The sequence below is a fragment of the Hemiscyllium ocellatum genome, chromosome 18, assembly GCF_020745735.1.
Source record: "Hemiscyllium ocellatum isolate sHemOce1 chromosome 18, sHemOce1.pat.X.cur, whole genome shotgun sequence".
Classification (NCBI taxonomy): Eukaryota; Metazoa; Chordata; class Chondrichthyes; order Orectolobiformes; family Hemiscylliidae; genus Hemiscyllium; species Hemiscyllium ocellatum.
In genome coordinates this window covers 27,055,017-27,070,043 of record NC_083418.1, presented here as the reverse complement: position 1 = coordinate 27,070,043, position 15,027 = coordinate 27,055,017, and the positions used below count along the sequence as shown (strand labels likewise).

At 40.4% G+C, this 15,027-nt stretch overlaps 1 protein-coding gene across 1 annotated transcript; it reads left to right on the top strand.

Annotated features, from left to right (window-relative positions):
- Positions 1-2,995: 2,995 nt before the first annotated feature.
- On the top strand, positions 2,996-6,101 carry LOC132824540 (insulin-like). Its single transcript, XM_060839173.1, has 3 exons — positions 2,996-3,205; positions 5,195-5,297; positions 5,947-6,101. The coding sequence occupies exons 1-3, from the start codon at positions 2,996-2,998 to the stop codon at positions 6,099-6,101; spliced, it is 468 nt and encodes a 155-aa protein (XP_060695156.1).
- The last annotated feature ends 8,926 nt before the right edge of the window (positions 6,102-15,027 follow it).

Sequence of the window (15,027 nt, the reverse complement as noted above, 5' to 3'; positions counted from 1 at the left end):
TTGGTACATATTCAAGTAGATTCATCAAACCACCTTCTCCCCTTCTGACTTGGAGGATCCTACAGAGAGTTCAGTAAGGCAGGGCGCTAGGTTTGTGGGCGAATGGGAGTGGCATAAAAATGTAGATAGTTTAGGATGTGAATAGGAAGACATGCGTAATCAAGTCATACGTAGACAGCATGTTGAATGAAGTCAGATTGTGTCCTGTCATATTGAAGTGAGGTAACTTGATGGAAGAAGATGCTAACAGAATTATAATGACCATGTTTCTATGAATAAGAACATAAGAAATAGGAACAGGAGTAGGCCATTTGGCTCCTCAAGCCTGCTCAGCCATTGGACAGGATCATGGCTGATTTTCCCCAAGCCTAAACATGTCATTCATTTCACTCACCATTGTCATTGTCTCCCTGATATTTTAAAAGTCTACCTACCTTCTCTTTAAATATTTTCAATGATCTATCCTCCACAACTCTCTGTGGGAGAGAATTCCAAACCTTCAATACTCTCTAAGAGAAGAAATTCCTTTCGCCTCAGTTTTAAATAAGTGTCCCATAGTTCGAGACTCCATGAATGGAAACACCTTCTCAACACCGAGCCTGTTAAGTTCCCTCAGAAACCTATATGTCAGTTGTTAAATGTTCATTAGTTTGCAATAAAATGATTTCCAGTCCTCATCTATCAAAAACATCCAGAACTCACTTGTGGTTTTTATACAATTATCAGCTTGTGTGTGACATGGAACTGAACTATTAAGGCTGGACAGGTTCGTTTTATTTGGAAATAGTTGGGGGGGGGGGGGAGAGGAGTGGGGGGAATCCAAAGGTGGAGATAAAGGAGAATTTCCAGTCATAATTTCATACAGGTACATATCCCTGAGGGATATCAGAAATGAGCTTCGTTGAAATGTTGTGCTCTGTAATACGAATGATGGGTACATGTAAAAAGACTGGCTACAAAGTTAAAAATCACACAACACCAGGTTGTAGTCCAACAGGTTTAATTGGAAGCACACTAGCTTTTGGACCACATTGTAAGGCTCAGAACTTATAGCAATTGTGTCCTCCACAACCACCTGCTGAAGGAGCGGCACTCCGAAAGCTAGTGCTTCCAATTAAACCTGTTGGACTATAACCTGGTGTTGTGTGATTTTTAACTTTGTACACCCCAGTCCAACACCGGCATCTCCATATCAAAGGGCAGCTGTTTCCCATGGAACTGTGGCATGATAAAAACCAACAGGGTGGATGCTACTCTTGTATAACCATGCAAACTGTGTAATAGTGAATCAGCAGACTGTCTTCCATTTCACTCGATGAAGTCAATGGATCAAAAGTGAGTGAGATGCAAATCGGCAGTTCATTATCACCACATTATTGGACAAAATTGAGATTAGCCTCTAATGTCTTGCAGTGACCGAAGGAGAAAAGGCTAGAAAATTCGACAGAAGATCAACAATTCAAAAAGTGCATGCAGAACAATGATTAAGAAGAAGGCAACATCATAAAATGCAATGTCTTAAGGCACCTCACCTCTTTAGAGAGGTGAAAAGAAGAGAACAAGAAAAAGTAAGGAGCAAAGAGAAAAAGAAACAGCTGAACAGAAGGAAAAAGAGAGTGAGCTATTAATCACATAGGGCTGGGAAAATTGAGAGTGTTCGACCTGTTATAGGAAAGGTGATGGCAAATCATTGACCAATCCACGTCAATACAGTTCCATTCAATTCCTACCAAACTGCTACATCAACGATTCAACAGGTTCATTAAGAAGGGCAGGCTGGATCTTTAAGTGCTTAGAAGTGTTCTTTTGCCATCACTGAGTCTAATAAGCAAAACAATGAAATGCAATTAATATATTAACAACACCTACCAAAACAGCTCCTCCAGTTGTTACTAATTGACCAATGGACAATTTCAGAGCTGTTCTGAAGGTTTAACACCACTTGAAAGTGAAATGATCAGTTTTTATGAGCAGCTTCTGATGCTGAGAATAGATGAAGGACAAATATTACCAGTGCAAACACTTACAGGGGATAAGTTAAATGAGTTGCAAAATGTAACAATTAACAAATGTGCAAAGCCAGCGAGATTTTTTTAACCAGAGAATCAAGGGAGGGGATGTTTTGAGAGCTAAACACCAAATTTAAAGCAATAGCTGAACAGCTTGCAATATAAATAAACTTGCTGTCTCAATGGTCAGTGCACCTTTGACAGGCTCAGAGTCAAGCTGCAGCAGACTGGTCAGGTAAGAATGCTATGACATTTTCAGAGCTTAGATTTGAATGAAACTTTGATCTTGACTAACCACTTTCATTACAAAGTTGGTTGATCATTCCTGCAAACTGTTGCTCGGTTGTTGTTCAAGGTGCTCCCCAACACTCGGGACGCTCAAACTAAGGCTGGCGAGAGTCGGCACAGTCCTTTGGGTAAGGTATTGGGTCAAAAATCCTGACCAGCCTGTTCAATGTATTACTGAAGGGTGCCCCTTTTCAAAGAAGACAAGGAACAGGTCCTGGTTAGCATTTAATCCCTCAACTGCTGCCACCAAAACAAGATTATCTGTTTACCATTTGTGTAATCTTGCAGTGCACAAATTAACTACCCTGCCTGCCTTTGAATTTGTTATTCCAGGGCTGTATTTGGCTGTGTGAGGTCTGTACAAATGTATAAAAATCATTAGGCTGGTACAGGCAGTATCCCAGATCACCTAAAAGTGAGCTACTTGGCCAGTGGCCATGTATAATATGGGTACAATACTTAAGTGGATGCAGGAGCAAAGGGACAGGTATATATGTGTACAAATCACTGAAGATAGCAGGAAAGGTGGAGAAAGCAGTTATTAAATCAGTCAGTATTTTGGACTTCATTAAGAGGGACATAAATAGTCAACTTACTTTGAAGTTCAAAGGGACAAACTACTAATGTGGAAGACCTTCTGTACATGCAATTATTTCTTTCTTTTCTTTTAAAAGGGAATCCTACATTTAATCATTGAAATGGTGCTTTGGAACCAAATTGTGCTGGTGGCTGTATTGTTCATCTTCTCTTGCCCAAAAGGATTCGAAACACAACCTTCACAACACCTGTGTGGCTCACAGCTTGTGGACGCTGTACATTTTGTGTGTGGAAGTAAGGGTTTCTACTATGAACCTAAAACAAAAAAAAGCATTGTGCAGCTTCTAGGTATGTTAGCCCAAATGCATGGAGTTTTTTTCTGCATTTCATAATAACCAGGAATTTAATCTGACTCACAGATGGGGTGAGAAATCATGCTTCAGCATTATGCCCTGAATCACAAAGGTTAGATTTTCACTGAGATTAACTTGGGATGTGTAGTGGTGGAATGTTCAGGGCTGCTATTTGATTTGTCCCACCTGATATTTCCAATAGAAGCAAATAGCACATGGGGCACCGTGTCCATTTTTAGATAGAACTTCAGACAATGTGCAGCACATAAATAAACCATGCAAAAAATGCCCTGCCTGGTCTCCAATGTGCCCTACTTCATCTAACTCCATCAACATATCTGACACTTTCTTCCTCCCTCATGTACTTGCCCAGCCACCCCTTAAATGCACAAAGATATCAACTTCAACTACTCTACTTAAAATCAATCTCCACAGTCTAATTACTTTGACAGTGAAGAATTCTCCTTAATCCTTTCTTAGATTTACCTGTGATCAGCTTTTTTATGGGCCCTAGTTTGGATTTTTCACACGTGGAAACATCTTTACCCTCGTTCATATTTTTAACAACCTTAATAATTGAGTCATCCAAAGACTTGTCTCATCTCAAAGAAAGATTCCCAAAATGTTTGGTTGTTCCTATAATTCTGGCATTAGCATCCTTGTAAATCTCCCATGTCCTTTCCGTAAGATGGAGACAGGAGTAGGCGACAATTCTCTAAGTGTGACCTGATCAAGGTCCTTTGCAAGGTTTATGCAAAAGTTCTCTGATTTTCCAATTTCACTAAGAAAGCGTCGTGTTGCATAGATTGAATTTTTTTTCTGATTTAATTAACTTGCATTGATACATTTAATAACTGGGATTTATTTGCTCCTTGTCTTATTAACACTCATATTTGCCAAACAATATGTGACCTTCTTATTCATCCGGACAAAATATATCATCTCACACTGAACTATATTAAACTCTAAGTCATTTGTACAAACATTCTGTAAGTTTATTAATGTGTTCTTTAATTTTTTTGCATTCTTTCTCTACACTAAATATGGCCCCAATCTGGTGTCACCTGTAAAGTCTGAGATTGTTTTTCTGGTTCCTGCACTCAAACTGTTTGTGTAAATGGTGAACAGCATCAGCTTGTGTGAAACCATACTTTTAACTTGATGCTAGGCTGAGTAATTACTGTAATCCTTTGCTCTTTATCTCCTTCTTTGTAGCCAGTTTGCTCTCTATTTTGCTACTTGTCCACTGACTCCACAGTTTCTGACTTTCGTCATTAGTCTACTGCATAATCTCTTTTCAAAAGCCTTTTGAAAATGCCAGCACATATACTCTTTGTCATGACAGTGCTCACTTTTTAAATGATCTATTCAATTAGTCCCACTCACTTTCCCTTTCCCTGCAGCACTCTATCTTCCTCCTTTGTCGAGTATGAATGTCATTTCCTTTTGAAAAGTGCTATTCAATCCCCTTTTCCACGCCATCAAATGTCTCATTCCACCATTTTAATACATTGTAGAAAAACAGCAATCTCTTTCTTTACTTTATTTTGCCAGTGATCTTGTATTTCTGTCTTTTGGTTATCAAACCTTCTTCTGCTGTAAGTCATCTCTAATTATGTACTCCATGTCAAGATTCCTTACAATTGTTAACCTCTTCGTTGACAATCTCTGACCTCCATAAGGAAAATAATCCTACTTTTTTTCCATCTGTTTACATGGATAAAGTCTATTATGCTTTTGTAAATCTCTATTGAAGATCTTCCTATCTTTTCAGAAGTTGGGAACCCAGAATTAAAGGCAATAATCCAACTGAATTTATTTTTTAAAAAATCAACAAAACTTCCATGCTCTAAAGCACATAGTCACTAGCACATTGGGAAGTTTAGCAATTTTGGCAAATGTGCCTCTACAGGTTTGCAAAGATGCCAAAACAGTTTCGAACATAGTGACAGCCCTCCACCCTATTGTCTACAGCTATTCACATTCATTGCTAATTTAATGTTTCAGGAAAGTCTCCTGAAGACTTATCTATATTTGTGTGAAATACAGAATGTTCAAAGAAAAGGATTTTCAAATAAACCTAATGATGAATACATAAGTGCAGGTACAGGTAAAATGAGGTTTTCCTGCCCTCCCAACTGGTCTGACATTTTACAGGGCTGGGTAAAGATGTTTCATAGCCTTTTGATCCTTTGTTTTATTGGGGTTCGTAAGTAGACAGCTAATGCCCAATAAACAGCCTCGCTCTGCAACCAGAGGGATTTTACCCTGAGTGAGTGGGGTTTGGCGGGCCATGCCCATGCCATGATGGAAGTCTGGCACCTTTAAACTGCGTGGTTGGTGTCAGGCAAATTGGAGGTTCTTCATTGCATTGGTCAAAGGAGGAACACCAGCCTCATTCAACGCTACACCCAACCTCCTTTACTAAGCCCTCCATTCAGCTGGCTGATACCCCTGGCTTATCTGGGTTTTTGAATGGCACTGCTGGGTCTGCAGAGTTGCCAGTCATCTGATTGTCTGGCAGCTCTCCAATCTAGGGTCATATATCTCACCTTAACATTCTTCCCAGTGTAAAATTGCTGTGGGGCAACTGTCTGCATTGTGGATGGACTCCTCTGTCCTGACCATTTTAAGTCTGAGGGATCTGAGGCTACAACACTCGATAAAATACAGCCCATTCATGATGGTTTGTTTTTGCACAGATTCTATGATTTTCTAAGAATAGGAGAAATAACATAAGACCAATTGTTCACTTTCAGGATTACTTGGTGAAGAGTCTGTTCAAGACAATGAGGCACAGCAGAAACCTCTATTCAATAAAATGCTAGGTCGGATGATGAAGAGAGGCATAGTGGAGCACTGCTGTCACAATACCTGCTCCCTTTACGAACTCGAAGCCTACTGCAACTCATAAGAAATGTAAATGCCATCAGTCTCAGAAAATGAGGAGTGTAGCCATTGTGTAAGAGGCAGATTCACTGCCAAATTATTTATTTAAAAAGAAACTAAAATATCTCTAATCATATTAATTTCTAAAAGCTTGTGGCAAATAGCAAAAAAAGTAAAATCTCACATTTTGTTGAAAAAATCCAGTCTTTATTTAAATGCGTTCTGTCTATTGCTTTTGATCTTTTATTAAAATAAATGCAGCTGTCTCCTGAATCAAATCAAAACACACTCTGTTTATATGGATGACTGAGCACATTGTACACACTTTCACAGATTGAAACAGTCTATACCTTTATCGCTTACATTTTAACATAAAAATAAAGAGCAGCTTCTGATGCCTGCAATGTTCTGTCTTAATTCCTTTTACTAACTTCTTAACTTGATTTCTGCTTCACCCAATCAAACCACACACAAAGCAATACATAGTGATGTTATTGGTGGTAAAGGCACAATGCATGTAGACTGAGGTGAAAAGAATTGGAGCTTGGCGTAAGGTAGACTCGAAATTAAAGATGGCTACTGCAAAACCAATTAAGGCTTTCTGGTAGGTCAGTTCGGAATGAAAATGGAGGGATTTTCTGGCATGGACCAACAGACTAGAAACGACCATGGAAACTTGGTCCTGTTGATCCCCATAAAGCTACTAACATTTGAAGATTAGTATTGAAATTGGGAGAGTTGTCTCATAGACTAGTCGAGCAATATCGTAGTCACACTCAAACAGTCATGCGTTACAGGCCCTGTCCCAGATAAATGATTCACCATCCCTGAGTATGCTATGTCCCACTAGCAGGACAGACCCAGCAGAGGTGGCAGCATTTAAATACTGCTGGAGAAGGCACTTCCCTGGAAGTCCTCAACATTGAGTTTGGACCTCATGAAGTCTCATGGCAACAGGTCAAATATGGGCAATCAAATCTCCTGCTGGTTTCCACATACTGCAACACCTCCCCTTTCCTACCACCCCAGTCTCAGTTGATGAATCAGTACTACTCCACTTGGAGGATGCATTAAGTGTGGCAAAGGGGCAGAATATACTCTAGATGGGGGAACGTCATTGTAATCACCAAGAGTAGTTAAGGTGCTTTACTACTGATTTATCTGGTCAAGTCCTAAACCACCAAGCTGGTAGACTGGCTCGGTGGCAGATTGTTGAATTAGCCAGTGTACATACTTCAGCTCATCCTCAAAATTTATCAGATAGAGTTTCACATGGATATGTGAAATGTTATCCATTTTGGTTTACTGTCTAAATGGAGACAAACCGCAAAATGCTTCAGTATTGAGGGATCTGGGTGTCCTTATGCATGGGTCCTAGAAAGCTGGCATGTATGTACAGCAGGTATCAAGGAAGGCAAATGGAATTTTGATAATTATTGCTAATGAAATGAAGTGTAAAAGAAGGGAAGTGTTGTTGCAACAGTAGAATACATTGGTGAAACCTCATTTGGAGTACTGCATATAAATTTGTCCCTTTATTCATTGAAGGAAATAATTGCATTGCAGGCAGTTCAGAGAAGGTTCTCTAGATTAATTAGATTAATTCCAGAGATGAAAGGCTTGCCTTATGAGGAAAGATTGAATGATATAAGATGAGACTCACTAGAATTTAGAAGCATGGAAGATCCAGCTGACACACATAAGGTGTTAAAGGTGATTGTCAAAGTAGATGTAGATCATATGTTTCTCTTTGTGGGGCAATCTATAATGAGAAGTCACAGTTTATGCTAAGGGGTGGCAGATTTAGTACAAATATGCGAAGGAATTGCTAGTTCCAAAGGCTCATGAATCTGTGTAATTCACAGAGTGGTGGTTGTGCAGACATTGAAGAAACTTCAGGAAGAGGGAGACAGAGTTTTAATGACTAACAGGTTAAAGGTTATGGGGACAGGGTGGGAAAGTGGAGTTGAGGCTGAGATGAGATCAGCCATCATCATATTAAATGGCAGAGTAGACTCGAAGGGCTGAGTTGCCTACTCCTGCTCCAAATTCTAAGGTACTCACCAATTTGCCTGTCACAGATTGGGAAGAGTGACCACCACACAGTCCTTTTATAGAGGGCAAGCACTGTCTTCACAATGAGGATTTCCTTCATCATGAATAAACACCCATGAGGTGTTGTGGGTGATCATTAGTAAGGTAATTGAAACATTCATTTGCAATATTATGAAGCAGCATTTGCTTCACAATCACTTACTCATTGACACCCAATCTGGGTTCTGGCAGGGCCACTTAATTCCCTAACATAGAACATAGAACAGTACAGGCCCATCAGCAGTTGAAGTTGTGCCAAACCTCTATCCTATTCTAAGATCAAACTAACCTACATATCCTTTGTTTTACTGTTATCCAAGAGTCGTTTGAATGTCCCTAATGTTTCTGACTCTACTACTACTGCTGGCGGTACATTCCATATACCCACTCTTTACTCTCTTTGTAAAGAACCTACCTCTGACATCTCCCCTAAACATTTCTCCAATCACCTTAAAATGATGTTCCTTTTGAAAGCCTTTTCTGCCCTGAGAAAAAGTCTCTGACTATTCACTCTATCTATGCCTCCCAACATCTTGTACATCTCTATCAAGTCACATCTCATCCTTCTTTGCTCCTATGAGAAAGGCCCTAGTTCAACCTTTCTTCCCTATTCCTGAGATGCTGCCTAACCTGCTGTGCTTTAACCAGCAACACATTTTCAGCTGTGATCTCCAGCATCTGCAGACCTCATTTTTTTACTCATAAGACATGCCCTCCAGTCCAGGCAGCATCCTGGTAAATCTCCTCTGCATTCTCTCTACATGTTCCACATTCATCCTACAATGAGCTGACCCGAACTGAACACAAGATTCCAAGTGTGGTCTAACCAGGATTTTATAGAGCTGCAGCATAACCTCACCACTCTTAAACTCAATCCCCCTCCTAATGAAAGCCAACACACCATATGCCTTCTTAACAACCCTATCAACTTGGTTGACAACTTGGAGTGATCTATGGGTGTGGACCCCAAGATCCCTCTGTTCCTCCACACTGCCAAGAAACCTGCCTTTAACTCTGTATTTTGCATTCAAATTTGACCTGCTAAGATGAATCACTTCACACTTTTGCAGATTGAGTTCCATCTGCAGGTCTGCATCTTGTCAATGTCTCGTTGCAATCTACAACAGCCCTCCACACTATCCACAACCCCACCAACCTTTGTGATATTGGCAAACTTACTAACCCACCTACCACTTCCTCATCCAAGTCATTTATAAAAATCACAAAAGCAGAGGTCCCAGAACACATTCCTGCAGAACACCACTGGTCAACGAGCTCCAGGCTGAATACTTTCCATCAACTAGTAGCCTCTGTCTTCTATTGGCCAGCCAATTCTGTATCTAACAGCCATATTTCCCTTATCCCATGCCTCCTTACTTCCTGAATGAGCCTACCATGGGGAACCTTATCAACCACCTTGCTAAAATCCATGTATACGAAATCTACTGCTCTACCTTCATCAATATGCTTTGTCACATCCTTAAAGAATTCAATAAGGCTTGGGAGTCATAACTTGCCCTTCACAAAGCCAAGCTGACTATCTCCAATCAAACTATGGTTTTCTAAGTAATCATAAATCCTCTCTGTTAGAATCGTCTTCAATAATTTGCCCAGCACAGACTGACTGCTCAATCCTGATGAAGGGCTTTTGCCCGAAACATCGATTCTCTTGCTCCTTAGATGCTGTCTGACCTGCTGTGCTTTTCCAGCACCACATTCTCAACTCTAATCTCCAGCATTTGCAGTCCTCACTTTCATCTATAAAACTGACTGGTCTGTAATTCCCTGGATTATCCCTATTCCATTTCTTTAACAAGGGAATAACATTTGCTACTCTCCAGTCAAGTGGCACTACTCCAGTGGACAGTGAGGATGCAAAGATCATTGTCAAAGGCACAGTAATCTCTTCCTTCACTTCCAGTAAAAACTTTGGATATATCCCATCTGGCCCAGGGGACTTATCTATCCTTATATTTTTCAAAATATTCAACACATCCTCCTTCTTAACATCAACCTGTTTGAGCATATCAACTTGCTTCACACTGTCCTCGCAAACATCAAGGTCTCTCTCAATAATGAACTTATTACAAACATGGACAGAAGAACTAAATTCCAGAGGTGAGGTGAGAGTGACTGGCCTTGACATGAAAGCTGTATTTCACCAAATATAGTACAAAGGATTCCTAGCAATCTGGATTTAATGGAAATTGGGGAAATGTCTTCACTGGTTGGAGTCATATATAGCACAAAAGAAGATGGTTGTGGCTGTTGGAGCTCAGCTTGAGGATATTTCTACAAAAGTTCCTTGTTTTCATGTCCTAGACCTTCCATCTTCAGTTGCTTCATCATGACTTTTGCCCTTAACAAGAAACTGAAGCAGTCTATGTTCACATCCAGCAACACCTGGACAATATCCAGGCTTAGTGTGACAAGTGGCAAGCAACATTTGTACCAGGCAAGTCTCCAGGCAATGACTATCTTCACCAAGAGAAAACCTAGCCATCACCCATTGACATTCAATGACATTACCATCACTGATTCCGCCACTAAGATCATTCTGGGGCTTACCTTGACCAGAAATTAAAGTGGACTAGCTATATAAATACTGTGGCTACAAGAACAGATCAGAGCCAAGAGATTTTCAATTGAGTGACCCACCTCATGTCTCCCCAGATTGTATCCACCATTACAAGGCACAAGACAAGAGTGTGATGGTACAGTCCCCAAGAACACTCAAGAAACTTGACACCATTCAGGACAAAGTTACCAGCTGGATTGATACCACATCCGTAAACATTCACTCCCTCCACTACGGATGCTCAGTTGCATTACTGTGTACTATATGCAAGATACACTGCACAAATTCACTGAAGCTCTTTAGACAGCATCTTCTGAACCAACAAGCACTATGATCAAGATGGACATTGATGGCACCACCACCACCTGAAAACATCCCTCCAAACCACTCACCATCCTGATTTGGAAATGTATAGGTGTTCCTTCGGTGTCACTGGATTAAATTCCTGGACATCCCTGCCGAACAACTCTGTTAACACCCACACCAAATTATTTGCAGTCGTTCAAGAAAGCAGCTCATGACCAACTTTTCAAGAGCTCAGCCAGTAAAGCCTGCATTCCTTTTATGAATGAAGCTGCCAAATGTGACTGAATCATACAGAGCACTTAGGTTCACTTTCTGCCAGTAATGTAGCTCCATTCAACTCTAACAGAAGCTGGGCAGCTCCAAGCATTCTTCAATATTCCCATGCTAGCAACAGGAATTGTGCCTGTGATTCCAGTTTCTGATACTTTCTTCACTTCAGATTGGAACTGTATTCAAAAAATCCAAAACCTCATTAAAAATGATTTAAAATGAATAGAAACATTTCAACTGCAAAATAACCATGAACAAATACGGAGGAGAAAGGTATCCATTTCTTGCTAGAAGTTCTCATGTGACCTCCAGAATATTATAACTGAAACAAATAATAAATGCATATCTTTTCATTGCTCTGTTTACCTGAAACAGATAATGCATAATCCATTTGTGGTCATTATGCTTTTTAATAATTTTAAATAACATAGAGAAATTTGTTGCAAATTTCCTTCTCTATGGATTTACCCAAGAAATTGTCGCTCTTGAAAACGGTGTTTGAAGGTATTTGAATGAAAGCTAGGAACATTGACAGAATCTGTCAGTTTTGGAAGTATCACTACTACTTTCCTACTTACAACAACCACCACTCTCTGAAAATTCAAACAACCTCTTTTCCACATCCCAGCCCAGCACTCTGAAGCCATTGATACTATGCCATGTTTTCCCCTCAGTTCATCAATCTAGAGTGATTATTAATGACTGGAAGAATTAGCATCTTCAAGGTATATATTCTGTTTTTCTTTGCTGCATTAATGCAAGCTGAGACATTTGGTTTTCCAGTCCTCCATCAAGTGAATGTTGCTTGGAAAAGATCAAAGAAGCGATATATCATGATGAGCAAATGGAATTAGGGTTCAGTTGTCTCTACCTTTATTGTATTTTTTCCAATGACCTCTCAGACATGAATATCTGACAACAGTGAAAACGTTGCTTGAGCCTCAACCATTAATAAAACACTGTCAGTAGCAGCCAATGGTAGATCCTTCTTCAGCATTGGTGACTGTGCCTCCTTCCTCCTCTACAAGTAGACTGTTTGTAACTTTAGCCATTTTGTTGCCCAATGATGTATGAAACCAGTAGTACATTTTGGCTCAATATTCACCTTGCTGCTAGCACGCATAATACTGATGTAACCACTGATGATAGACAGAAGCAGAAGAAGTGAAACAAAGAAATGGCAGAGTACAATGTGAGAAAGTATGAGGCCATGCACATTGTTGAGAAAAACAGAGGTGTAAACTATTTTCCAAATGAGGTAAGGCTTCAGAAATCAGAAGCACATAGGTCTGAGTTCAGGATGGGGGCAGCACGGTGGCCTTGGGGGCAGCATGGTGGTTCAGTTGTTAGCACTGTTGCCTCACAACATCAGGGTCTCAAGGTTCAATTCCAGCCTCGGGCAACTGTCTGTGTGGAGTTTGCACATTCTCTCTGTGTCTGCGTGGGTTTCTCGCACAGTCCAAAGATGTGCAGATCAGGTGAATTGGCCAAGCTAAATTTCCCACAATGTTGGGTGCGTTAGTCAGAGGGAAATGGGTCTGGGTGGGTTACTCTTCGGAGGGTCAGTTGTTGGGCTGAAGGGCCTGTATCCACACTGTAGGTAATCTAATCTGACCATTCTCTTCAGGTTAACATCCTGGCTCCCCATTATTATTTCCCTAACCCTGTTCTCTCGGTTGTTTCCAAACCCTATGTTCACTTTTGCCTTTCTCTTCCTTTTTAATTATTTAAAGACACCCGTGCTGTCAGTCTTGATATTGTTTGCAAATTTACCTTCAAATGTATCTTTTCTCGCATTATTATTTGTTTAGTTTTTTCAATCCTAATGCTTACCACTGATCTTTGCCATGTGGTTTTTTTTCTTCCAATTTGATACTACCCTCAACTTTCCAGATGTTTATCATAGTCACCAAATTACCAGTTGATCACCCTTTTCCATTGTCTCTTGTGAGATAACCATTACATTGAAGTCCCTCATCACTGCATTTTTCCATCTTCCATCTTTAGACCTTCCTCTTCTCTGCTTTTCCTGACAGTCTCATCTCAGCACTCATTTCATCAAATTCCTTTCCCTCTCCACTTTGTGGGTGGCATGGTGGCTCAGTGGTCAGCACTGCTGCCTCACAGTGGTAGGGACCCAGGTTCGATTTCTGTCTTGGGTGAAAGTCTGTGTGGAGTTGGCACATTCTCCCTATTTCGGCGTGGGTTTCCTCTAGGTGCTCAGGTTTTCCCCATGATCCAAAGATGTGCAGGTCGGTTGAATTGCATGTGCTAAATTGTCCTTGATGTTCAAGGTGAGTGTAGGGGACTGGGTCTGGGTGGGTTACTTTTCAGAGGGTTTGTGTGGGCTTGTTGGGCGGTAATCTAATCAAACAAATAACTGCCATTTTTAACTCTTGTCGGCTACTTCCTTTGATGCTCCAATCTTGCTAGCACCCTGGTATGTGTGTTCCTGATGCTATCCTTTCTTGTTACTCTATGCATCCATCACAGCAGCTGCATTCCTTTATGCATTCAGTCATTGTCCTTGGTTTTGTCAGTTTTCTGTGCTATATAACAAGGCAGGTCTCACCACAGTCACATAACCCTTCATTGTACCTTTTCCAACTCAAACCATAGTTACTCCATTGCTCAATTGTTCTACTTTTACTTTCTGCCATCAATTATACCAGGTACTTGAAACTATTCACTTTCCCCATGTCTTCACTCATAGTATTTATACTTCACTTTGACCCTCTTTCTTAAATACAAGCTGACCAGTTGTCTCTTGTGAGCTAACCATTATTCTTCTAATAGTGCTGCATTTAAGTCCCACACCACTGCATTTTTCCATCTGATGTTAGACCTTCCTCTTCTCTGTTTTTCCTGGCACACTCATCTCATCAAATTCCTTTCCCTCTCCACTTTGTGGGTAGCATGGTAGCTCAGTGGTTAGCACTGCTAGCTCACAGTGGTAGGATCTTTGGTTTATTGATGCTCGTTACCAGTGTCTTCCAGAATGTTCTCCAAATATTTCAATATTTGGCTATATTTTCATTTTCCTATCACATAGGTCAAAGTCATCTGAAAGCATCATCAGCAATGATACAACTTGGTCAGTTAGAACATCAATGATGATTATGAAGAGAGAGGGGTTCAATGTTAATATAGTGCAATCCAACTTAGGTATTAAAGCTCTTGCTCTCTCATATTGCCCCTTCCTGTCAGGATAGCAACATTTGGGCTTGCTATTTTGATTTTAGTCCTTTCTTCACCTCATCTTCTGTCATTACCAATCCTGCTCCATTAGATGGAAACCCCAAGCTATTCTTTCAAGGGTTCAGGCAGAGACCAAGTGTTTGATGACACTGCTCCTTTAACAAGGTTATGTTATCCTTGATTTTTTTTTTGAAAAGGGGTAGTAAAAGGCAGAGGCTCTGATTTATCTGGGTTTAGGCCACTTTGACTGTGGCTAACAGATACTGCCTAAGGCAATAATCAGGGAAAAGAGATTTTTTTTGTTTTTTTCTAAAAAGCACTTGTACAATGAAAGGGAGGTGACTATCTCCCAGTTCAGAGATTTTTCTAGTTTTAGTTTAGTTTAGTTTTAACTGGGGACCCTGAGATGTTGCTGGGAGAAAAGAGGTTCCATACTTCAGTCAATGATCCCTGTCTGATCCTCTCTGCAATCTCTCTCTCCTGTAAGAACCTGTGTTCGAATTTA

Excerpts from the sequence above, each read along its gene's own strand:
- LOC132824540 (XM_060839173.1), top strand. The coding sequence starts at position 2,996 with ATGGTGCTTTGGAACCAAATTGTGCTGGTGGCTGTATTGTTCATCTTC. Across the intron at positions 3,206-5,194 it reads TGTTAGCCCAAATGCATGGA|GAAAGTCTCCTGAAGACTTA; the intron begins GTTTTTTTCTGC and ends TTAATGTTTCAG. Across the intron at positions 5,298-5,946 it reads ATACATAAGTGCAGGTACAG|GATTACTTGGTGAAGAGTCT; the intron begins GTAAAATGAGGT and ends GTTCACTTTCAG.